At 42.4% G+C, this 27500-nt stretch overlaps 1 protein-coding gene across 1 annotated transcript in view; it reads left to right on the top strand.

Annotated features, from left to right (window-relative positions):
- Positions 1 to 14023, top strand: part of LOC147029102 (uncharacterized) — a 67540-nt gene extending 53517 nt beyond the window's left edge. Inside the window, exon 4 of the mRNA XM_085876197.1 lies at positions 5814 to 14023. Within this exon, the coding sequence (XP_085732323.1) occupies positions 5814 to 7216 (1403 nt within the window). The 3' untranslated portion in view covers positions 7217 to 14023. The remainder of the gene's footprint in view (positions 1 to 5813) is intronic.
- The last annotated feature ends 13477 nt before the right edge of the window (positions 14024 to 27500 follow it).

Genomic DNA, 27500 nt, shown 5'->3' with positions numbered 1-27500 from the left:
TGAAATACATAGGTATAACTGCTATAGGTAAAGATTAACAGTGCTGATTTCATCAAATAAGCAAGTAATTGAAAAGGTCATTTTTTTCGCAAGTTTCTGCAAAAAGGGGTTAAGTCAGCATGTTGTACCACAGTTGGTGTAACTACAACATCACTTTTCAAAAACGAGACTAGTCCCAGCTTGTTATACCTCCGGCAGGGGGACACCTAATTTTTTGGGCCTTGGCCGCTGTGCGATGTGTTTGTAATTTTGGATTTTGTTAAATTAATGGTAAAGTATTAATTTGTGATTGGAATGATACTGTTTGGCATGAAAATAAAGAGATATTGAGTTTAAAGGAGGATCAGGAAATGATTTTGCTTTCCACTGCTGGCAATTGCTGATTTGGCATTTTTATCCCCCGCCGCATGGCGGAAGGGGGATATTGTAGTCACCCAGGTCGTCCGGCTGTCCGTCCGTCCGTCCGTCCAGGCGTCAACATTTATAGCTGTGAGTGCGATAACTCATAAACTGTTCGCCATATCGATTTGAAATTTGGGTCACGCATGTACCACCTGAAAAGAAAGAACCCTATTGATTTTGGGCATGGCCGGATCCAAGATGGCCAACTGGGGCGGCCATCTTGAAAAAAATGTTTTTTCGCCATATCGATTTGAAATTTGAGTCACACAAGTACCACCTGAAAAGGAAGAACCCTATTGATTTTGGGCGTGGCCGGATCCAAGATGGCTGACTGGGGTGGCCATCTTGAAAAAAATGTTTTTTGTAATAAATGGAAAACCGCTTATCTGATTTCAATTATTTTTGGTTACTACGTTCCTCATCCCTGGGGAACTTTTTAGAGATGATGACCAAATGGTGTCTTGTTTCCAATTCACCTCCCTCATTATGTGGAATATGTATGACCTTTTTCATTCAATGGCGGGGGATTCCCCATCTCTGATGGTATATTCAGATTTGCCATGACATCATTTTAAATACTTCATTTACTTCAAGAGTGTTTGTAATATTGTGTTTTGTTAAATTAATGGTATCATATTAATTTTTGATTGGAATGATGCTGTTTGAATGAAAATATAGAGAGATTGAGTTCAAAGCAGAATGATGAAATTAAGTGAGGGGTTCCACCTGACATTCACACAGCATTTGTAGTTTCATCATTTTTTTGCCAAAGTCCTTCACAAACTGGCTGTCCAGCCTCTCCAGTGCATAGCACAGGTATCTTACTAATTAAATATATTTGCTCTGAAACTCACAAAAAGAAACCATACAACCTTTGAAAAGCACACCCAATAAACAATTGCTTTAGAAATCGTCACACGGACAAAGGAAAACTTGATAAAACCTCGATCGCAGAAAACAGTGGAAAGGTAGAAAAGCCACTTCACTTCCAGCAACAAAAAAGGTTCTCTTTGCATGCAAAAACTACCAACTATTAATATATTGGTGGAACTATAATAGTATATTTATATTAATATTTTGTAATGTAAGCGCATCGCCCAAAACAGAAAGAGGAAACTGTGTACGTCATTGCCGAAAAAAAGGACCCATGTGGACTGTGTCATCATTGATTGCAAAAACAGTTTATGAGGCACTGTGTTGCGCTCAATTAAGTTACACTTTCTGCACATCGTTAATCTTTTCTTCCCTTAATATAGTCGGGGAAGAATATAGGGCTCCCATGCACCCGAAGGATATATTTTTCTAACTTACGTTTTTGTAATCCTGAAAGTGTATAGAAAAGGAATTTTGATGTTCCCATCGTGAAATATTGTCCCATGGGGTCCGTTTGGTGGCCATCTTGGATTTCCAATGAAAATCAATTATTGCCATCATGAAAAGATAAATGATACCATTTTTCTGTATAATTTTGACATGAATTGATTTGGAGGGTTATTTTCATGATTCAAGGGGTTTTTATTTCGCAATTTGCACAACTATAAAAAAAAAATGTACCCATATGGCTGTTTGACCTTGAATCTATAGTTCAAGGTCAAATCTGAAGGCACCAAATGATTCTGCATACACCATTTACTATTGGTACCTAATACATACCTAACCTCCCAGACCAATATTTACAGAATTTCAAGAACTTTAAAGTTTGTGATATAAATAACTTTGGGAATCCCCCTCCCCTCCCCGATGTCATGTGACTTATGACACATAGCTGTCACCAGATATGTAAACACAAGACTCAGAGGTCGATGAAAAAGGTAAGATTTTGAAAGTGATGTACTGTTTTAAAATGAAACAATGAAGCAATATTAAATATAGCAGCGCCAAGAACATGTATAACTAGAAAATGGATTATTTCATGAAGGGAATATGAATCTCGGGCAAAATAGGTTGAAAATGTCATGGATTTTGAACAAAAGGGAATTCCCAATTGTCCCCCCCCCCTTTTTTTTAAAGTGCCTGTAAATCTTTATATAATGGTCTGGGTGGTTAGGTATGTTTATGCACTAATAGGAAATCATGTATGAGGAATGATTTGGTGCCTTCAGTTTTGACCTTGAACTAAGGGTTCAAGGCCAAACAAACATAAATTGACTGGCAAGCTCTCATGAAGGGAGTGTGGTACTTGGGGATGTCAAGATAGGTGAATTCAGGTTTTTGACCAATGTCGAGTCCATCCTATTCATGCAATGTCTATTTTCTTTTCCAGGTGAAGGCTTTATTGTAGAATTAGTAGCTAGAACTATGCTTTGGTGGTGGTAAAAATGAACTAACAATTGTAGTTATAGTGTGGTGGTGGATAATCATGTCAAAGTCAAGGAAATGCAAGAGTGATAATGGTGATGGGTTGAAGAACTGTGGAAGCGTCCTCCTATAACTTGTATTTTACATGTAACTGGCATTCAGCATGGCTATTTCACATCACTTAGTAATATCAAGGGATAAGCCACTGACAAGCTAGCCCAGCTGCATAGTATTCGTGACAAACGACTCATCGAATCTCAAGATTCACCCAATCGCATGGAGGAAGCCTGTAACAATATTCCAGAGAGTCTTTCTGGGGCAGATTTAGAAGCAATTGGCTATCATCGTGGCTGCTACCAAAACTTCACTAAAAACCAAGATCGCTTGAAGTCTCGTGTAACATCCAATGAAGCCTCAACATCCCGCTCCCCCCGTAAACCACCATCATCCTCTGCCATGCAGTTGTTCCCTTCAGAATGCATTTTCTGTCAAAGGCTTGAACTGAAAGTCTTGGGGGAAGACCGAGCGGTGCATCAAGTTCTCAGTATTCAAGGACAAGGATGGAGCCTTGAAATTTCCCACCTGGAAACAAATTGAGCCCCAAGCCCTAGAACTGGAAAATAGTGCTCTATATCGCATGGTGCAAGATGAAGACCTGTTTGCAAGAGAGGCCCAGTTCCACCAGTCATGTCGCAAGTCATTCAACTTGAAGTATGTCAATCACCTGTGTACTACAGCCCGAGCTGCAAAAAATGCCAGCGATACAGATCAGGTTCGTAAGGCTGCTGCACATCTGAAGTCATTCACTGCTGTGCTTGATTTCATTCAAAACCAAGTGATTGGACAGAATGAGGTTGTGCAGCTTGCATCATTGCGTCTTCTCTACATCCAAGAGTTTGAGAGAAATGGCTTTCCCAATCCTGAACACAGAAGTGAGAAGCTGAAGACTCGACTTGAGAACCATGACATTCATGAGCAGATTGCCTTTGCCAAAGTCAATCCAGGTGACAAAGGCTGAATCATTTATAACCTGGTCTACAGTGCCAGCATCTCCATTGCAGATGCAGTGGCCCATGCATACAAGCTGGGGTCCAAAGACAAGTATGAGGATGTGGTCCTGCTCCTTCGTAGTTTAATTCAGCAGGCATTCAAGGATTCAAAGCCACTTCCCTGGCCTCCTACAGCTGATGATCTTGAGGTCAAATCACCAGAAGAACTCCCATCTTACAGAGACAACCTTGTCCCACACATTGAACGTGTGAAACACCGCCTTGCCAACTACAAGCGAGCAGACAAGCCATTGTTCTGGCGTCCAAAGCCATATGATCCTGGACAAGGCTGGGAGAAGACTGAGGAGGGTATCTTGGAACCAGTATGGTCATGTGGCCCTATCCTTCCTCCTTCTCTCATTGACTTGCTGGAGAAAACAGCTGAAGAGGTGGAGGAGGGAGAAGAAAAGGAAGAGCATGAGATTGATTACGATGAGCTTTTTCATGACTAGATAAACAGTAGCACAATGGCAAAATAACATTGCTTACCATGTCCGTAGCTTGTCCGAGATTGATTACGATGAGCTTTTTCATGACTAGATAAACAGTAGCACAATGGAAAAATAACATTGCTTACCATGTCCGTAGCTTGTCCTCATGTGCAAGATGAGAATAGCTTCCTTCATGTTCTTATTGTGACTTATTGAACTCGTATTTTGTTATTTTCCCTAATTACTGGCAATTTTAGTTAATTCCAGACTCCATGGGAATCTTACATTTTGGTATGTATGAAAATAGATCATTTTAAAGAGCTTGATTGTTATTTGTTCTTTTTTTCCGATTTTTTTCAGTTTTTATGATAATAAACTTGTTCAAATCATGAAAATAACCCTCCAAATCAATTCCTCTGTCAAAATTATACAGAAAGATGGTATCATTTATCTTTGCATGATGTCGAGTTCAAAAGTTATGGCAATAATTGATTTTCATTGGAAATCCAAGATGGCCACCAAATGGACCCCATGCGACAATATTTCATGATGGGAACATCAAAATTCCTTTTCTAGACACTTTCAGGATTACAAAAATGTAAGTTGGAAAACTATATCCTTTGGGTGCATGGGGACCCTACCTTCCTACTAGACTAATATAGTCATCCGAACAGTAAAAAAGTTAAGTTTTTAATGCTTTGCTTCAATATATGCACTTAGTTATAAAAATTGCTAATTTGTTAAAATTTTCGGATTTCACTCCAGATTTCGACAGCCACCACCTGTTGCACCACGGAACAACACGTGGCTAATGCACACGAGTGAATCTGAACTTTGTTCAAGTCAATCGATTTCACATTCAGTGATGGTGTGAATATTGTAAAGTATAGTTATGTATAAACACACAACCCGTTGCTTCACTGATGTAAATATTAAGTGGGGGGGAGAAAGATGGGAGGGAGTATAGAGGAGAGGAGTGGATGGGGGGGGAGGGAGGAGGAGAGAGAATGGAAGGAGAGAGGGGGGAGGAGCAAGGAGGAAGACCTAGGAAGGGCAAGAGCAAGGAAGAGAGTAAGGAAGCGGGAGGAGAGAGCGATGCCTTACCACATGTCATTAAACACTCTGGGAGAAAAGGGTGCGAGGAGTGAGGGGAGTGGGGTGAGAGCGAGAGAGAGAGGAAGGAGAGGGCGAGGTGGGGAGGGGGGCGAGGTGTGCGGGAGAGTGAGGAGAAGGAACGAGGGGAGGGGGCTGGGAAAGAGGGGAGTAATGGGGTGGGGGAAGAGTCAAAGATAATGTGTTGTACTTTATCAACACAAACACACCTATATACAGGCACTTTCAGGTATTTACATTATGGATGTGTTCCTGGAAAATATTGTTTAAGTGGAACTTCAAAATCCCATTGATTTTTTTAAGATTCATTAAAGGGGAAATGCATTTCTGACAGGGGGTGGGGGTCGATAAATGCAATGATGATCCATACTGGAATAATAGGGTACCAGCCTGTAAGATTTGGGCCCTCTTAAAATGGAGAGTGGGTGTCTCGAGAACATAAAACTTTACAAACGATGTGCAATATTTTGATTTTGTCAAAAAGACACTGTAAAATGAATTCTTGTTTGTTTTTTTGTAGAACCGTCAAGAGGTAGAAATGCACAAATTACCTCCACGTGCAGCTTGGCAGTGAAGAAGACATCTTTTTTGAAGAAACAATCACGAGATCAAGACTCACGACCTTTGAAATACAAGTGTATGTCTGGTCCTCCCAACACAAAGCTTAACATGAAATTATACAAATACAAATGTGTTCTTGAAAGGCGAATGCATCGTAAGTATAATGTGAGCATGATGGATTTTGCTTCAACAAGTAACCTCAAAAGATGCGTGAAGATCCAGAGAGTAGAGCATCCTAACAAATGCTCCATATGTGATAAGGATTTCTCTCAAAAAGGTTACGTCAAAGTGCATATGAGGATCCATACAGGAGAGCGTCCTTACAAATGTTCCGCATGTGATCAGGATTTCTCTCAAAAACGCAGTTTGAAAGTGCATATGAGGATCCATACCGGAATGTGCCCATACAAATGCTCTGTCTGTGATAAGAGTTTCTCTTATAAAGGCAGTTTGAAAGAGCATATGAGGATCCATACAGGAGAGCGACCTTACAAATGCTCTGTCTGTGAAAAGGATTTCTCTCAAAATCACCATTTGAAAATGCATATGAGAATCCACACAGGAGAGCGTCCTTACAAATGCTGTGACTGTGATAAATGTTTCTCTCAGAAAGGCGACTTGAATAAGCATATGAGGATCCATACAGGAGAGCGTCCTTACAAATGCTTCAGATGTGATAAAGCTTTCTCTCATAGAGACAGTTTGAAAATGCATGCGAGTTTCCACACAGGAGAACTTCCTCACACATGCTCTGTCTGTGATCAAGGTTTTTCTCTTAAATCCAGCTTCAATAGGCATATGAGGATCCATACAGGTGAGCGTCCGAACAAATGTTCCATATGTGATAAGGGTTTCTCTCTTAAATCTGACTTGAATGTGCATATGAGGATCCATACAGGAGAGCGTCCTTACAAATGTTCCATATGTGATAAAGCATTTTCTCGAAAAGGCAGTTTGAATTTGCATATGCGGATCCATACAGGAGAGCGTCCTTACAAATGCTCCATATGTGATGAAGCATTTTCTCGAAAAAACATTTTGAATTTGCATATGAGGATCCATACAGGAGAGCATCCTTACAAATGTTCCATATGTGATAAAGCATTTTCTCAAAAAGGCAGTTTGAATAAGCATATGAGGATCCATACAGGAGAGCATTCTTACAAATGTTCCACATGTGATAAAGCATTTTCTCGGAAAGACAGTTTGAATGTGCATTTGAGGATCCACACAGGAGGGCATCCTCACAAATGCTCCACATGTGATAAGGGTTTCCTTCAAAACGGCAATTTGAAAGAGCATGTGAGGATCCACACACTAGAGCTGAGGAAGACCCTTACTGAGGAAAACATAAACGGATGAGATTTCATATTTATTTACAATAACAGAAATTGGGCAACTGACTGAAGAAATGAATGAAGAAACAATTGAAAACACCACAACATAACCAGAGAACGACAATAGAAAATGCTGCAGTAGCATCCGTAGAGAATGATAAATCAGCTCAAATGGCACCTTGCAAACAAAACAAACAAGAGTAACAAGGATATATCACAATGACGAGGAGAATAATGGACAATGACAGAATGAAGAAGAGGAGGTTGACAATGAACAGCACAGGCTCGAAGATAAACTGGTCAATAAAATAGAGGAAATCAAATTAATATCACCCAGGCAAAGATGATATCTCCACCGAAAAACATCTGAAGATAGAAGTTCGGAGAACAAACGCCGTCACTAAAATGCTCCCAAAATCACCTAATCTGTGTGAAATTAACGATGTGAGTTTTGCTGCAGCACTGTACGTCAGAGAAAATACAAACGACACAAAAATATAGATCTGATCTTCTTGTGTATGGCAGCTTGGCTGTCACGTCGCTATCATTTTGTTGGGCTGAACATATAGAAGAATTCAAGAGGGGAAACAGAATTTCAAACCTCAAGAAGAGAATCAGACAAATATAAAAGAAATACATCATAGAAAATATGGGTGAGAAGAACCATTAGCTGTCCATAATAAGTTCCATTAGCTGTCCATCGAGAAGAACCTCAGACAAGATGGGAGAGACAGTGGCCTGTAAAAGTATTCAACCCCAACCAATAATGCCACATCTCGATGAATTATGAATGATGTAACAATTTTTCCAAAGGAACTTCTTAATTCATAACTGAGGAGATTAAACTAAACACTGTTAGAGTTGAAGGAGGCTACATGTCAGGATTACCTGCAATAAACGTGCACAAATCAAAATTCACTGGTTGCAAAAGTATTCAGCCCAGAAAGTCAGCACTTGGTGGAAGCACCTTATGCAGGAATGACTGTTGTGTCTTTTTTGGGAGGTCTGCATCAGCTTTGCACATGACGTGGTGAAATATTTGACCATTCTTCACGTGAAGACTGCTCTAGTACTGCCAACTTTAATGTGGATCGTCAATGGACTGCAATCTTCAAGTCTAGCCAGAAATGTTCAATTGGGTTCAAGTCAGGACATTAACTGGGCCACTCAAGAACATTTATTTTCTTCTTATTCAGCCACTCCAGTGTGGCTTTAGCTATGTGCTTCAAATCATTGTCCTGAAATGTGAATCTCGTACCCAGTTTCAAGTTTCAGATCATGGCTGACTCAAGCAGGTTTTCATCAAGGATTCTTCTGTATTTTGCACCGTCCATCGTCCCTTCTGTCCTGAAAAGCTTGCCAGTCCCTGCTGATAAAAAGCAGCCCCATAGCATGATGATGCCGCCACCATGATTGACAGGAGGGATGGTGTTGACTGGGTGATGTGCAGTGTTATATTTGCACCAGATGTAACACTGAATTTAGACCAAAAAGTTCAATTTTTGTCTCGCCTAACCACAACTTTTCTCCGCATGCTTGCAGTATCATTAAGATGCTTTTTGGAAACTTCATATGAGCTTTCAGATATGCCTTTTTCAGCGATGGCTCCTTTCTTGCCACCTGTTCATGGAGGCCAGCTTTGTGAAGGCAGCAGGTTATTGTTGATTGATGAATGCGAACCTCCTTCTCAGAGAGCATTGCAGATCTTTCAGTCATTATTGGGTTTGCAGTGACATCCCGAACCAGTTTCCTGGCTGCTGAGTTTGAATGAGCGAGGTGATCTGGTTAGAGTCTGGGTGGTATAATACGTCTTCCACTTCTTAATGATGGATTTCACCGTACTCAAAGGGATAATGAGTGACTATGAAATCTTATCACAACGCTCTTTTGAATGGTGTTTCTCGACAATTTTATGTCTGACTTCTTTGGAAAGCTCCTTTTTCATGTTTTTTGTTCATGTTTTCATGTTCATGTTTTTTGCCTTGTTGGTTGACCAAGTGAGAAATATGCTCAGGTGGCATCAAAATGTGAAAACTTTTGAGGGGGTGAATACTTTTGCAGGCCACTGTATGTTCGTAAGGGTGAGCAGGTTTCAGTGGAAGAATTCCCATGCTGTGTTTATATCAAAGGTGGTTGAAAAAGGAGACCAGTCTTGAAGTGCGATGGCTGCTTTCATTCCCTGCCAGTTTGCTTGATGGACTGCCAGACTCACCAGCACTGAGGGTGTTCTTGGAGAATTGTTGAAATTCACAAGCACCTAATCAGATAAACCATTTGGAGCAGAGGAAGAGCACGTGACATTGGTGGGGAGGATTTTTCATTTACAGACATCTGGGTGGGAAGAAATCTGGGTACAGAAATCTGGGTGGGACTCACAGATCGAGTCAGTTCCGTGGTGACACAGAAGTCTTTTAGTGATGTGGTTTGGCTGGCGAAAGAAGCACCAACACCTCGCCAATTGCAATGGTGACAATTGAACTCACCACATCTGAGCAAGAGAGAGTTACGATGAGTGGTTAAAAGGCAGTCCAAGTCATCTGAGGGATGTAAATGGAGTGTTCAAGGTTTGGAGGATGGTACAAACCAGACAATCAAGAGGTTTTTGAGGACGCAGCCAGAAGTACTTCTCGGGTTTGGGAGGTGTAAGAGCAGTTCACAGAGAGTGAGAAATGCAGTTATTGATGGACGATGGGACTCCACTGCCAGGACAGGGTTCACGTTAATCAAACTGGAAGAGACAATAACCCGGGAGGAGGATGGGTTGGGGGAAAACAGAGAGTTATGGGCAAGGGGAAGCAGAGAGGGGCATAACGAGGGGAGGTCTCAAAGAGCCGGAATAAAAGGAATAATAGTGGCATGTTCAGTTAACGATGGTAGTTTTGTTCAGAATGAGTGCTCGAGGCGAGACTATCTGCTCCACGAGTGCTGTTTTAGTTTCCAAGATGTATTAAGTGTCATGTTTTGTCTGTTAGGCCAAATAAAAAAATCCAGTCGATAGTCCCCACCTGCTTAAATTTTGGAACCTGTCTCCTTTTTTAGCTCGCCTGTTCGAAGAACAGAGAGCTATAGCGATACCCCCGGCGTGAGCGTCAGCATCAGCGTCAGCATGAGCGTGAAAATGTTAAAATTTTTGGTGCAAGTTATTTTTTCCTTTTCTTATGTTTTTATCTACCACACTTTTTTATATGCCCGATATATATTGTTACAGCTGTGGAAATTCACAAACCACCATCCAGGTCCCGTAGGTGAGGTATCTCTTAAGTACATGTGTAGTTAGCCCCAAACCCATTGTTTAGAGGGAATTAATGTGATTCATTCGGGCTGCGATGCTTTGAGTCGGTCGTTTTTCTTTTTCTATCTTTTATTTCAAACAAAAACCAACAAGGGGCTCGGTGGGCTTTTCGCGCCATTCTTCTCCGCGCTTGGTGTGAGGGAGGAGAAGCGAGGGGAGGGCAGCTGGCGCCCGATTGATGGATGCGCGGTGTGACGTGGCCAGGGAGGAGGAACGCCCCTCTTCGAGACCTTTCTCGAAGCGCCTCGAAGGGGGGTGGAGCAAAGAACGAGGCGGAGCAACGGGGCGGAGCCCCGCGATATAAAAAGGGATGGCTCTGCGAAGAGGGGGTGGTTGTTGTTGTTCCTGCCGGCCTGTTGATCCCTGCGGAGCCCTTGATCCTGATGAGCCTTGGACCTTTTGGACAAACGACGGTGTAGAGAGAGAGAGAGAGAGAGAGAGAGAGAGAGAGAGAGAGAGAGAGAGAGAGAGAGAGAGAGAGAGAGAGAGAGAGAGAGAGAGAGAGAGAGAGAGAGAGAGATATATATATATATATATATATATATATATATATATATATATATATATATATATATATATATATATATATAGAAAGCTCCTGTTCGAGGGTTCGCCGGAGTCGGTGTGGTCCCGAGACCCCGCTGGTGCGACGGAGCATCCGCCATTTCCTCTCCCTCTCGACCCCGAGTGTCGACGATTTCTGCCCCCCCTCGCCCCCCCCTGTCCGCACCGAGAGAGCGCTGAAAACCCCATTCATTCCCCAAAACCCCGCTCCGTGGCGTCGAACGGCGACACGTGCCGGCGCGAAGCACGAGCTCACCGACAACGCCAGAGGAGCGGGAGCTGAGGGCGCGGAGAAGGACTCGGTGCGCGCACAGGGAAGTGACCACTTCTATTTCTTTTCAGGGTTTTTTGTATGGAACTTATGGCGCCGTGTCTTGTGAAGTAAAACTGTATAAGTGTTGCCGTGTGTTCTCGTAGTCGGTTGTAGCTCTGCGTCGTCGTTGCTTTTATTGTTTTCTTCTTGCATATGCTTTATGTGCATTTCTGATTCTGTTTGGCTGTATATGTGTGCTTCGTGTCTGTGTCTGTGTGAATAAAGTGCTTGTGTGAACTTGTTCCCCGTTTCGCTGCGTCCTTACCTTTGTTGAATCCCCATCTTGCTTCACGTAACGGGTTCGTCGTGGGCTTAATACGCCGGATAATTAATCGGAACCATCGAGGCCGACGATAACACCGCTCGATTATCCCGATAGCACGGAACGGACTGCTTAAGCAGTTCGTGTCCGGAGTCGGCCTGCGGTGAGGTCCGATTGCCCGGTCTACCATCCGCGTGGGTACTTAGGTAGGTCGAGTTTGGCGAACAACCCTATCCTACGCGGGTGGCCGAATGGCACGATTGTGGTGAGGTCGAAAGGCCCACCCCTGACTCGCTCCGGGCGATAGTTCCCGGAGGGTCACGACAGAATTGTCCGTCCGGTGGGCGACGTGCCGCGATTCGAGTCACGTGGCCGATCGCACGCCGGCGGGCACGAATTCGCAACAATATATATCGGGGCGTATTATGTGTCGTCCGTCCGTCCGTCTGTCTGTTCGTCCATCCGTCCGTTCCTGTCCGCACTCTAACTCCCAAAGTTTTCAACTTTCACGTTTCATATTTGGTACATAGGTACAAACTGTGGAGACGGTGTGTTGCGACATACGTTTGTTATCTAAAGTGGTTGCCATGGCAACCAGGATGCTGTTTTCCATCCGTTCCTGTCCGCACTCTAACTACCAAAGTTTTCAACTTTCACGTTTCATATTTGGTACATAGGTACAGACTGTGGAGACAGTGTGTCGTGACATACGTTCGTCATCTAAAGTGGTTGCCATGGCAACCAGGATGCTGTTTTCCACGTCGTAGCACAATTCTGTATATACCTTCTTGTTCGGGCGTATATTGTGCTCACTTGCGCTCTTGTTACTGATTACAATATACAAATACATATATTGCTTCAAAATTATTTGGATCAGACTTCACTGCAATGCTTTATTAAAAATATTATTAGACGAGTCTTTTAAAAACGATAAATGTATAAACAGGCGAGCGTTGGGTGGCTTTGACACCAACCATGGTTATTATTTATTTTTATACGCCCGATATATATATATATATATATATATATATCGGGGCGTATTATGTGATACCGGTCATCCGTCCCTCCGTTTGTCTGTCCGTCCGTCCGTTCCTGTCTGTACTCTAACTCCCAAAGTTTTCAACTTTCACGTTTCATATTTGGTACATTGGTAGACCGTGGAGGCGGTGTGTCGCGACATAAGTTCCTCATCTAAAGTGGTTGCCATGGCAACCAGGATGCTGTTTTCCATGTAGTAGCACAATTCTGTATATACCTTCTTGTTCTTCATAAATTGATGTGTTTGAATATATAATTGTGTGTGTGCGTGCGTGCGTGCGCGCGCATGTGTGTGTGTGTGTCACAGAGACTTTTTCGGGTGTATATTGTGCTCACTTGCGCTCTTGTTATTTATTATTTTGGCAAACATCCCAAAAAAATTCCACACGTGTCCAAAAGAATCTGTGCAGTGAAGCGACTGCACTCCTTAAATCGTATCCCCGTGGGGAACTGACAGTTACTTCTCCAACAGGTGGGGTGACCTTTCAGTCCTGATGCAGACGAAACAATAACACAAAAAACACGTAAATGACAAACAATCAATGAACGAAACATGGTGGGTTAGAAAAGTTGTTCTTCATTTTTTGATGGACGGTTGGAAGGAAGGACATACCATATCTTGAAGCGGCTTGCACCATTTGAAAATCCATATCTTTGTGTACGACTCTTGCACCATTCTTCGAATCGACCATTTTTCCAATGTCGATACTGAGTTTTTATGGCTTCTACCGAGTCGCAGCGCCAAGAGCCATACTGCCGCGTTTCATTCACTGCCACTTTCCATTTGCATGAGTGATATGCGAGCAACACTGACCTTTGCACATATCTGCACACATAAATTCCATCAGTCGCTGCAGTGAAATTCAGTGCATGCTTCCAATTAAAATGATACAAAATACGACTGGGTTTAAGACGAACAAATTGCTCGACGAATGTGGAATGTCGACAATCCACATGAACATGACAGGCACAAATATGACAAATCATTTTCATGATTTATGCTTCATCTTTGAAGATGGTCAGGCCTTGCATTTTCAAAATTGGACGGGGCTGATAAATAGGCCTCGTCATGTGGGGTGAGGGGGCTGATTTTTGGTCATGGGGCTGATTTTAAAATTGCTTCAAAATCTTGTGAATTCGTTTTTGTAAATTGTTTTAACATGTGGTCCAAATTGACCAATGTCCGTACAAACTGAACTGCCAAAGAATCTGAATAAACTGAGCCTAATCCTAACTATGTAATTTCAAAATGTACCTTAAATGGCCCTTCTTGGGGCCAAACACAAAGTTCTCACAAACAGAACTTTCTGCTCAAGCACAGTACTTTCCCACAATCCTTTTCATTAAAAAGTATTAGAACTAAGTTGTCTTTGTTGTTGTGGATTATTACCTGTAATGACAAATGTTCTGACAATTTGCATGAATGATGTGCCGGTACAATACATTACATGTATGCCATTGAACTGGGACCATTCAAGTATTACGTACACAAGTCCAACCCATTTCTCCCCCTGGACTAGCCCACTGTGTTCAACATATATATGGGGATAAATCTTGACTTTTCACTGCCATTACCTTGTCATGTAGGTTGTACTTGAATGTCCACACCTGGATCCACCAATAACATAGTAATAATGTCAAAAGATTTATTCTCGTAACAAATTTGAAACTTTATTCGCTGCAAAGCTGAATGACCAAAAAAAAAATCTGAACAGTCGCAAATTTAACGAGTTTATTGATGCATTTCTGTCTCAACAAAACTAATTTATCTGCAAGTATCTCTCTCTCCAGTCCAATAACATAACAGATACATGTGTTCAGTACATTCTGCCAAATACTAATTAACTTTAGTAGGTTTAGTATTGATGTAAATCTTCAGGCAGAAACCCCCAAAAGTCACTATCATCAGACTCATCAGATAATTTTGAAAGAGATTCATCCCCTGAGCTACCTGAAGATAAGTCCAACACAACAGTATTCTCATCGTCTGTGGAGATGGCTTCAACCATGTCCAAAAGGAGACCAATGGTGTTGAACAAAGGTGTTTTGTTTTGCCATACAGGTAATCTTAGGTTTTTTTTTTTCCTTTTTAAAAAAAAAAAATAATAATAAATTTTTTTTCACAGCTTCATTTTACGGGGCCGATAAAAAGACCCCCTGAAAATCGACCACCGGGTCGATCACGGGGGCGAGGCCGATCGGCCCCGTCAAAATTCAAGCCCTGGATGGTTTTCATTTGTTTGCAAATTCGGACGGGAACTAAAGTCCTGAAGCCATCGTATGCGGGAACAAGTATTTGATGGGCAACGCTCGCTGTGACGCTTTCTCCGTTTTCGCTCACGGGTTTTTTGGATTAGGGAGCGCTGGTGAGTCCACATCTCACAAATGTAAAGCTGTTTATTAAATGCTAGCTGTCTATAAATGTTGAAAGATGGCATATAGACCATGTGGAGGTACTCGCTATTACCTTCAGAAAATGATTTTCGTTGTGCAGATCACCAATCTGGATGAAATTTGGCACACTTAAAGAATTTTAGACGCTGAGTCCAAATCCACTTGTTTCCACGTCAAGGATGTGACACAATTGGTTATTTTTGGCTATTAAAGATACACCGAACATGAAAGCACGATTTTGACACAGAAATGAAGAATCAAGGTTAGACTGATATGTACGTCAAAGAAAAGTCTTGTGAGGTCTTAAAATGATACAATATGTTTATACAGAGTTATATATTATCAAAGAAAACCCTATTCACTGTTATTAAAGATGTTTATAATTAAAGGTCGTAAACCGAAGCAGTTACATATTTTTACCGGCCGAAAACGTCTGGACCGACCAGACAGGCCTTCGAATTTACCAAGGCAACTTTTTGCTTAAAATGCAGCCACACTGGCTGTTAAAGGTAGTTACATTGACTATTAAAGACAGTTACAGCACCTATTAAAGACAGTTACATTGGCTATTACGGATTAAATCAAAGACAAAGAGACTGCGCGACTCAGCCTGATGAAAAGTAGAACCGCCACACGAGGATTACTGTATTAGAACTCCAGTATTTCTTGCTCTGAAGCGGTTGCTGAACTAGGCTCTTGACTGCTGCTATTACAAAACTCAAGTCCACTATTACATGCTAACCAACCTGAATACTACTGTGTAGTAGATGACGACAGCAAAAGCAGTGTGACACCTGCATTCACAGTTCGTCGTCGGAATCATCATCAGTTCCACTTTCATCATCCATAGGTTCCATTTCTGCACGGGTCTGTTCATCGTTGGCGCATTTTTGACACCCACAGCACTCTGTGCAGGACAGTCCTTTTGACCGGCAAGAACACTGGTTGGTCTCGCATTTCATCTTCTTCCAATTACATTTCGTCGCTTCTAACAGTTCCTTCGGCGCTGGTGGTTTGCTCAGCCAGTGAACAGTCAGTGCTCCATTGCGTTCCACCCATCCGTGAAATGTAGGCGAAGGGGCTTCTATAAACCCTGATCGCAGACTGATAGTTCACTCTTTTGAAATGCAGCATCAGAGCGTCGCTTGTAGGCGGCAACTTCTGTTCTCCCAGCGACTGGTTGCAGAACAGCTTGTAGCGAGCCTCATCCACACTCTTCATGGTCGGCTGATTGTACATGGCACAGACGAATTGTTCCAGGTCGTGAATGATATTCTGATCTAGCATGAATTCTCGACCAATGCTCCCGAAACAGGTGATGAGATGGGGACTCTTCATCATGAAGTCAAATGGCCTTGTTTTGCCCTTACCGTGGAATGCACTGGTGATATCACTTCCCGTGAAATTGTGCAAACCTATCAATGCATCGCAGACAGAACTTTCCAAGGCATTACTCAGCTTCCTAATGTCAACGACGATAATGTCCTTTGGACTTCCTGTGACCAGATGGAAATTTCGCGCTCGAATCGACTTCGAGTGAGCCAACGCCAACACAAACACATCGGTGTCGAAACTCTCTATGCGCACCGACTCTTCATTCTGTCCCGCGTGAGCGGCATGTAGCAGGAGCTTTGTGTCAGCTTCCTCATGGTCACATTCAAGTTCAGGTACTGACGACAGTCATGACACCATTCGATGCCTCGATTTTCTCACATTTGCCGGCATGACTGACGTACAACAGCATGTCGCCCAGTTTTGATGGAGAGATGTTTCTCGTCCACGATTCGACGATGAACTCTATCAACGCCTCCTTGTTGGCTCGGCTTAGGAGATAATTGTCCCACTGTTTTGGAAAGGCTTGATCATGTCCGTAGATGGTTCGCACCTGAATATCGCCCACCCTGCCCGCCCGTCTGGCATGCTCCAGGCACTTGATGCTGATACTTGGGTAAGTATCAAACACCACGTCCAGTCTTGAAGATTGGTTATGTCGTGCTTTGGCCACTACGATGTTCAGCACCATCTCTTCCAGTTTGCCGAAAGTGTTAGGCAGTGAACCAGCCTTTATCGCCTGAATAACGGCCATTCCAGCCACAATCGTTGCATCTTGGATAGGCCGAGCGTCCACACGGCAATCGGGCCACAGTTTCAGTATATGGTTGCGGAGTTTGGCTTTGTCTGTCTTAGCAATCGAACCATCACCAGATGCCAGCGGGAAAGATATGTTCGCCAGTGGGTACGCGAGCAGATCGTGGAGTGTTACATTGCTTTTCTCTCCAATCAACAGCAGTCGTTTGAAAAGACGACATTCATTCGCAATTTCAACCTTCGGCGTCTGCTAGTGGGGAGTCGCCGACTTGCCTCGCGCCTTCGAGAAAGTTGCCAATTTGGCCTTTGAAATCGGACTGAAGAATGGGACCTCACCCGAGAGAAGCCGATCACTCATGAATTGAACGACAGCATTCTCTCCCTTGACATACGCGTTCATCAAGTCCGCGGAAGTGGCTGGCGGTGTGATGACACCTGAACTAATATTGACGAGTTCAAGGTGAGCGCCGGAGAAAGGGTTAATCATTTGAAGTACTGTGTCCATCACTTGTACCACCACTGCTTCGTTCTTCTTCGAGCTCGACACATCCAAATCCTTTATCGTTCGGGGCTCGTCATGGATACCCGCTATGGACTCGCATTTCCTTGCCATTTCCACACATGCTGGTTGGGACAGGATCCACTTCTTCACAGCTGTGCTTTTCTGAGTGTAACCAATGATGCCTCCACTGGTCTTGCTGTCCCTATTTAAAGTCTGCTCTATGATCTGATCACACGCAACACGACTAAATCCAAAACGAGTATGCCGTTGGGCAGTCCATTTGCCGTCCATGAACGCTTGATAGGTGTCTGGGTGGGAGTGCTCTCGCCCGGCCATTTCCAGCCAGTAAACGGGTAAGTACCTTGCATAGTTTAGGTGATCGTACGCAAAGTACCAGGGCATTGATGCTCTCTTGATCGCAAGGTGTTTCGGCCAGTTTGAAGTACGAGTTTCCCGTATAAGCTCTAGTGCTAGCTCCACCATTTCCAAGTAGGGCCATGTAATGTCCACACTTTGGTGTTTGTTCAGGTCATCCCTCACCATGAGTGCTCCCGAGTATAGAACATGTAAGTTGAGGTCTGAGTCACCCTGCTTGTGGACCCTGGCTGGCTTCATCCTTTATAGTTGACTATGTTTCTGTTGTAGAGCTACTGTCTGCAACAGCAGCCTGAGCAATGGAACCAATATCAATGTCCTTCATGTACACCACTTCGCTCTCAGACATTTTTGGTGGACGATAGAAAATCATGTCTGGGTACCGTTCCTGCAGTCTTTTCTTCAGTCTTGTTGCCTGGTAGTTGGCCCTATCCTGACCTTCACATACTCTGAGTAGGTCATTGAACATCTCACACAACTTCTTCATATGTATAGATTGCTTTCCATCAATGAGTCTTACCTGGATTACTTTATCACAGAAAATGTCAAATGTTGAGTCATAGTTCACTTTCTGAGTTTGGAGTTTACTTTCACTCTGTCTGTGTTATGTGTCATTCACATACTCGTAATAACATTTACGGTGATAACAAACTTCCAGCGCCACACAGTCTTCATCCTTTATAGTTGTCATTATTCTCACATCACGTTCATCTCTCTCTGCTCAGCAGTTTCCCTCAGCTTTCCTCCATCCTGTGTTTCTGCCACGGACAACTGATCACGTTGAGATTTTCCTTTGACACGGATGAATTTGTCTTTTTTCTGGCATATGATACAAATTCTTGGCAGTACACCAGCTGATTTGCCAGCCACCCTTTCTACAGAGGTTCTGAGGGATTTTCTACCTATTTTGTGGTATGAGTGCCCCTCTTCTTCTTGTCCGCCCACCACCTCACTGGCTCTAGCAGAAACTGCAGTAGTGCTGGCTTCTGATTTCCTTTTCCTGGCTTCAGCGCGTTTTATATGATCATTTTTACAAAACGACGCATAGCAGAACCGGTGACGGCCGGCATCCACAGGAGGATCAGTCATTGGCAGCAGTTTCATAATTTGATCAGCCAGCAAACGGCATTTGTTGATTGTTTCACTATCTGTGGCGTCGCACCAAGCCTACGCACACTCGCATACCTTACACCAGCTCTTATCTGTGAATTGCGTCACTTTCTCATCATCCTCCCCACCCAAGTGTATGAAACAACGCATATTTGGTTGTTGAAAGACCAAAAATCACTCAATCACACGACAACCATGGGCGCCGCCATCTTCATTTGTTGTTTCCTGGTCGTTTCCTCCGCGATTACAAGCATGCCACGCCCACTTCACGGCGGTAACTTCAAATGGTAATAACTGTGGGTGTGTCAACTTGTGCATATGGAAACAAGTAGGAATTTCAATGGCGTGTTCTCATGAATGTAGAGGGTGAATTTTGTTTAGATTGGTGATCTGCACAACAAAACTGAACGAACCGACCCACCTCCACATGACCTTATAGCCAATAATTGTAACATGCAGTAATTGTGTAGTTTTTTTGTTTGTCACCATACATTTATTATATATCTGTTCAGACCTGTGGATTGTATTTTAAATTGGCTTGTTGAGTGTACGTGACATGTCAAGTATATGACCCATGTCATATTTGTTTGGGTGTACAAAACTGACATGCCTGGTACATAACTCATATAATGTTTTTTTCAGGGTCATGGGGAGGTAAAAAACTGGTGTGTCAGGTACATGATTTGTCAGGGAATAAAGGCCGGTGGCCGTTTTGAAAAAAGTAACAAATAATACCAACTAACAAATATATAGGGCCTCAACCTCCTTAAAAAAATAACAATCCGGAAGTTCATCTGGTTATTTTTTTTTTATATTTGGCCTTATTTACATTTTCCATCATCTTGCCAAATCCGGAATTACAGTACTACCTTGCCATACGCTGTTTCTCAACACGCTTGTTTCCGTTTTACACTCCATATACATTATGACTCGACCTCCCTAATCCGCTCATTGGCTTCAGCCATAGGCCAATGTGTTCCATCCTGGTGTTGCAGAACCTGGTCCAGACATGCTGCAGTCCATGATGCTTCCTTGACAGTCTAAGAGCTTAAATTGTAGTTCACATTTAAAGCTTCCCCAAAAAAATCACTCGATTTGATATTAAATGAATGTAATGTGAGCCAATCTATATTTCACAAAATCCAAATCACTACCCAGCACTACAGTTCCACTGAAGTTATATTCCACACCAGCAGCTCCACTCCAGGTATTCATTTAACCTGATGTGTTGGCGCACAGCCAATATTTGCGCATACATTGTATTGCAGTACGTCCTACAAAAACCCTGAAAAAGAAGGTGCCTTTGGATCCTTTTTTTATTTTAACAAATATTTATTTAGGTAAACGTAACAGAAATGAGGAATGTGTTAAAGAAAGGAATGAAAGTGATATAAAGGTTTTCAAACTGACACCACGTGGGGACTCACATGATACTATTTCCTGTTATTCCTGCCGAACTTGTTCTGAACACGTCCAGTCCGTGTGCTTACAGTTTGCTCATTGAGTTGATATTAATTTTTATTGACAATTCATTTGTGCTGAACGTTTCAAATTCCGCAGCCCAAGAAAATTAAACGAAGCATTCCCTTCAACTGAAATTGGACATTTTGAAACGTTTATTATAACCAAAATAAACATGAAGATTCGAGTATCACCATGAATTGTAATGGAGAAAAGAAGCAATGAATATTGAAATATCTTTAGTGCTCTCAATGAGTCTTCCACTGAAATAGGTCCTTCACTTTACAGCTCAATTCCACAAGGTAAAGTTGATTTTTACTGTTATTTGAACGACCCTTACTTGAATTATAGTAAGGCCCCTCTTTTTTCATTTTTGGATGAGCTGAGTCCAAAAGTAATTAACTCAGTTACCATGCGCAACCTCCACTAGTTACCAACTCTTCCCCATGTTTATTTATATGACAACCAACCCGATAAGCAGGTGTGTTAAAATCACTTTTCTAATGAATAACACATGCAAACATTATCACGAGTATCACTTGTTGGTCCATTATAACATGAGAGTATCACTTGGTGGTCCATCACTACCATACAGGTCAAAGCACACTGGTGTGCTGTTGGATATAAATAATTCAAAGCTGGGTTGCACATCGTTACATTCATTAAACAGAAATAATTTAATAGAAAACAAGAAAGGCGATCATAGTGGTCACAGAGCAATCATTTAGTCGTTCTCGGGATTCTCCGTGCTGTGGGCTCTTTTGCAGTGAGAGGAGTGGTTCCATGCTGCTCGGCCTTGAGATTTTACAGCAGTCTGAGTTGTCAAGCTGCAAAACTTGACAGTGCCCCCCAGACCACTTTGGTGGCTGCAGGGTGTTCTTTTTTTTGTCTTTATAGACGAAGTCACCAGGTTTGAAGCTGTGACAGTCAACGGGAGCTGGATCCTGGCTGCTTCTTTCATCATTTGGGAACAAAAGCTTGGCAACATGGTTAATTTCTCATGGCAAGGTGCAAAATTTCTCCAAAAATTTGAACACAATACCAAATGCCAACATTGTGTCATCAATTTGTTGAGCATTCATTTCTTTAAAAGCTAATGGAGCTGAAAAAATGTCGAAAAATAATCTGTACTTAAACTAATAAAATTGACTGACATTTGTGACTGGTCCATATGGCAAACAGTTTGGGTAAAGTTTATTTGCATATTTATCCAATATCTCATAAAACAGCTTTATGGTTTCAGTGTGACAGTAAAACAAAATTGTAGTCCAATTAAACCTGATTCATTAATTAACCTGACAAATATAGGCTTTGTTAGCCCATATACCAAAATATAAAGACAACAAAGATGCTTTGCTTTCAGCCACTCACCCAGTTGACCTTGCCAGGCAAACCTTTGGAATGTTCTTGTGATAAGCATGCTGGTTGCTTACATGCTGCTTGGAAAACAAAAACATTGTCAAGAGAAGGCCCAATTCTAAAACACATGTTACAAGAAGGCTGGTATTAAAATATATTGAGAGCCAAACACTTCAGCTTGTTGGGCTGAGCAATTGGAGGCAATTTCCCACTTTTCATCATTTTAAAATCATTACAAATCACATTTCTACATTTCGATCACATTTTGAGTCCAATGTTTACTCGTCAAATGAAAATTTGGAAACATTTCTCTCGAGCCACTGAGCGTGGCAAACACACATTCCAACATAGCAATATATGATGATGTATATCCCCCACTCCCACAACTGTGCCGTACTCCACCATCCACAGTGGGAAGGAGAGAGGCAAAACTCGTGTAACATTCGGTGTTGTCAAAGCAAGTTCCCACATTGCAATAAGTTCACATTTTATTTCCCTTCCTTGTCTCTATGTAATCACTTGAATGATGGAGAGAATATGCAAGTGTGCACTTAATCATTTGTAGCTCTTAAGTCCTGAGCAAATTGCGATTTAATTAATTTTTCTCATTATGCCGGTGATAGCTGGTCTTCCCCAAGTGAAGGATACTGTGGGATGTTTAACATTCACAAACTAATTGCTCAGCTTTCCCAAATGGACCCAGTCTAGAATATGTTTTACATTTACAATTGTCATTTCACAATTTATTCAGCATTTCTTTGTAACAAACCAAGACTGTATGGTGTTTCCGAGATCAGTCAAATTGACCGACTCCCTCTGGCTCCTCCACTTAACATCAACACATAACTCCAAATAAAGATCACAGACGTGTGACTCGGAATGTGCAAAAAATCCACGAAATTCTATTCCACAAATTCCAATGTAATTTTTAAAGAAATAACTCATTCCCCACTCCACAGCAAGTCCAAGTGCATGAACCCTGGGCCTTCTCAAATATAAAGCCTCGATGCTCGTGCATGGGACACTTACTTCAACATCTCTCAGAGGGATGTGACTCACATTGATGCCCTGCCCTATCTCCAAAACACATGGATTCCAGTTTATAGCCAAGTTGAGATTCGAACACAGGCTCACTGGAGAGTGTGCGTACATTTAGACTTAACATGTTACCCCTAGACTATAATGTATGCATTCATTATTATTATTTTATAACAACCATTCAAATGATGCTCTAAGGAGACCATCCATTTATTACCGCTCAGCCAGAATTGGGCTGAAAAAGGGGATTTGTTGTCATAGGCGTTGTCCGGGCGTCCGTCTGTCAACTTTTGGTTTCCGTCAATTTCGAGGAGAACACCTTGTCCGATTAAATCCAGTTTTGCAGGGTATGTTGGGGTGGAGTAGAGGAAGGTTCCTTTTGAAAATGGGCACGTTATGATTTTCAATGTGGCCTCCATGGCAGCCATCTTGGAATTGGTTTCTGTCGATTTCGAGGAGAACGCCTTGTCCAATTAAATCCATTTTTTCCGGGTGTGTTGGGGTTGAGTAGTGGAAGGTTCCTTTCGAAAATGGGCTCGCTGCGATTTTCAATGTGGCCTCCATGGCAGCCATCTTGAAATTGGTTTCCATCGATTTTGAGGATAATGCCTTGTCCGATTAAATCCATTTTGGCAGGGTGTGTTGGGGTTGAGTAGAGGAAGGTTCTTTTCGAAAATGGGCGCGCTGCGATTTTCAATGTGGCCTCCATGGCAGCCATCTTGAAATTGGTTTTCATCAATTTCGAGAACGGCTTGGCTTGTTCGATTGAATGCATTTTTGCAATGTGTGTGTTGGAGTTGAGTAGAGGAAGGTTCCTTTCGAAAATGGGCGCGCTGCATTTTTCACTAGCCGCCACGGTAGCCATCTTGAAGTCTGATTGATTTTCGATAGGACGTCCAACGTGCTCTAACTGACTGCATCATCGTGATATCACTGCTTCCTTTTACAATGCATGGGCTGAGGGGTTACGCCCGCTTTGCGGAGATATTTTTATGTATGCAATCTTCTTCTTCTTCTTTCGGCTGCTCCCGTTCGGGGTCGCCACAGCGGATCATCTGTATGATCCGCATAGTGATTTGGCACATGTTTTACGCCGGATGCCCTTCCTGACGCAACCCTGGTCGCCTCTTACGACACAGGGATATGGTACACCTATTTTAACCGGGGTATACACCGGCCCAGTATACTGGTACTCATTTCGCCGACCTCGGAAGGATGACAGGCTGAGTCAACCCCCTGGTGTATTAATTCAGTGGCTCAACGGGGCTTGAACTCAGGACCTTTTGGATCCCAAGCCGCTGCCCTAACCACTGCGCCAACACCAGGCTCATTTTTATGTATGCAATGTACAGTGTTAAAAGCTAAAATAGCATGCAAAGTTATCTCACAGTGAGAAAGCTCGAGCTTTAATCCAGTCTGACTCCCCCGGCCTAACCACAGCACGAGTGAAGAATTCTCACGTGGAACACACTCACCATCAACCCATCCCCGCAAACATTCCATTCGTGCATCATCTATGGCAATGCACCGTGACACGTGCAGATATCTGAGGGATATTTTAAGTATCGAACATGATATGTATTTTTGCTTAAACAGCAGACAGAAGGGATCAAGAACACACACAACAAACATCCCTCTGCTCTACGTCATGAGCCAGCCACCGAACCAATAACAGAAAAAGCTTAAAGAGCCTGTTTTAACTCTCTGCCTGAAGTTTACATTCAATTGATTTGCAAAGGCATCCAAAGCACAAATTTGGCTGTTCATGTAAGTAATCTGTCCCCAAACTGTGTCTTGCTGAGGTAGTTTTCTTTTATTGGGTGGTCGCGAGAGTACCCTTATTTTCACTTTTTCCGTCTGTCTGTATGTTTGGTTGTTTGTATGTAATGGACAGCTGTGGAGGCCAGAGGAGTCAACCAATTTTGATGAAACTTGACAGGTAGGTTCATACCAGGATCTAGTTCTATGCTTTTGAGCACCGATGCTATGGACACCACCGTTGCCTTGCAACGGAACATTGAAATTTTTGAAAAATCCTAAAAAAAAATCATTTTTTCGAAAATCAAAAATCGGCTTCCAGGCTTTTATATGCACTATAATCAACCTCTTTGTCAAACTGTATGACTAGTATGCAATTATGTAGCGACCACCCATGTCGCCTACCGGCTTGTGTATGTATATGTATGTATATATATATATATATATATATATATATATATATATATATATATATATATATATATATATATATATAATTATGACATTGTACAGTAATCTTCAGTTCTTTATCATCCCATATTTAGAATATTGTGTGCAGTTTTGGTCACCACAATTCAGGAAGGACATAGATGCCATAGAGAGGGTTCAGTGCAGGGCTATTAGATTGATTCAGGGCCGAGCTCGACTCAGCTATGAGGAGCAGTTGAAGGAGACAGGGCTTTATTCACTAGAAAGGAGGCTGTTGCAAGGAGATATGATAGAGATGTTTAAGATAATGAAAGGTGTAGATAAAATAAGTGTAGATGAATTATTCAACAGAGTAGACAATGAGAGGAGCAGGGGCCATAGCCTGAGAATAAAGAAGAGGAGAGTTAAGATGGTAGTAAGGCAGGGGACTTTCACTCAGAGAGTAGTTAATGCATGGAATGGCCTCCCTGGAAAGGTAGTGGCAGCATAAAAAGTAGATAACTTTAAATTAGAATTAGATTGGTACCTGGAAGTTATGGAGATCGAAGGGTATTGGGATGTTGATCGGACTTTTAGCAAGTTTGAGCATCGATCGGTGATTGTGTGCATTGTATGGAGTGTTGTAGGTGGTGGTCTTGTAAAGGGGGGTTGTTTGGTTGATATTGTGTTTTTTTTAACCAAGTCATTACCCCTCCCCTGAGGGGAAGAAAAAAAGCTACAAAAATATAGAAATAAAAATAACAATGATAAAAACAAATACACAAAAAAATACAATTATTTAATTAATTAACAATTTCTGTTTTTGCATTTTCTTCCTTGGATCTTGTGTAGATAAATTAGTATGGTGTTCACGCAGGCATGATGGGCTGAATGGCCTCCACCTGTGTTCGATTTCCTTGTATCCCAAATGTAGGCATAGAGTCCACAATCGCTTCTAATTCGGATGTTGACCAAAATCAAATTCACATATATTATCTCTCTATCTGGTCTTAAAACGCTCTCAATGGCATTTGTTTTGCACTCTAAAGAGACCTTATTATAACGCATGGGCTTTGTCTTTCAATACGAGCCATAAACTTGGTTATTTTGTTTAAACGCCTAAGCTGCAATGGAGTGTGAGGAATCTGACGTGACTGTACTTCCTCTGAAATTGGCGGAGCACCTCGCCTTTTTCAGAGTCTTCACAGCAAACAGTGATGACCAATCCTTATCTCCACTTTCCGTGCTTATGCATTCCCATAAGCTTCCCAGTTCACAATACACAAACCGAAACACTGATATATCATACACAAACTATATCAACACTCGCTTACTTAATGCAAATAACTCAAATAATACAGCACTTAGTATGACATGCAAATCAATGCAATTCAGTGCACATACAAAACACTTAGTACAATGTTCAAGTCATTCTAATTTAATGCACATACAAAATTCAATGCAAGTCAACACATTCAATGCAAACACAAATTCACAAGAGGCCTATCCTTCCAACATTCGGTTGAAATATACCCACAATTCTGTCAAATACCATCTAGAGGTCTGGCTCCCAGCAGCTGCAGTTTGGATGTGCTCTTATCTCATGGCACTCACTGGCATGTCATGCAACAGGCAGTGAACCATGACTTCTATGTCATCCTCTATCTGGTCGTCTTATCGGTCACCAGGTAAGTATGCACGACTCAGCGTGTCAGCGACATTCATGTACCTGCCCGAGGCATACCTCACATTTAGTTCATAGCGCTGTAATCTCAAAATAATTATCTGCAGTCACGGAGTCGCATTGCCCAGGGGTTTCTTAAAAATTGCCTCTAGAGGGTGGTGGTCTGTCTGCACATTCACTGGCTTTCCGTACACATACTGTTGGAATTTGTGGCATGCGTAGCAGATTGCCAATAATTCCTTTTCGATCTGCGCATACTTCTTTTCAGTATCCGTCATGGACCTTGATTCGTAGTGAACTGGCCATCCCTCCCTGAGCAGACACCAACCAAGCCCACTAGCTAGCATCTGCTTGGATTGTCACTAGCTTGGAGATCTCAGAACGGATCCTTTTGCCAATGCTGCTTTGACCTTGTTGAGACTTTGTGTGTGTTCTGCTTCCCAGCTCCAGGCTGCGTCTTTCTTGCGCAATGCACGGAGCGGTACCGTGGTCTCCAACTCGTTCAGTATATATTGCGCTAGGTATTTGACCATGCCCAACAGGTGCTGAAGTGCTGGCTTGTCTTCTGGTGGAGGCATGTCAGCAATTGCTCGGATCTTGGACTTATCTGGTGTCAGTCCCTCTGGAGTGATGATGTTGCCCATGTACAGCACTTTGGGCACT

The sequence above is a fragment of the Eptatretus burgeri genome, chromosome 4, assembly GCF_056783735.1.
Source record: "Eptatretus burgeri isolate ZD-2024b chromosome 4, Ebu_testis_v1, whole genome shotgun sequence".
NCBI classification, from domain to species: Eukaryota; Metazoa; Chordata; class Myxini; order Myxiniformes; family Myxinidae; genus Eptatretus; species Eptatretus burgeri.
The sequence above is the reverse complement of the archived record's forward strand: the minus strand, read 5'-3'. Positions and strand labels throughout refer to the sequence as shown.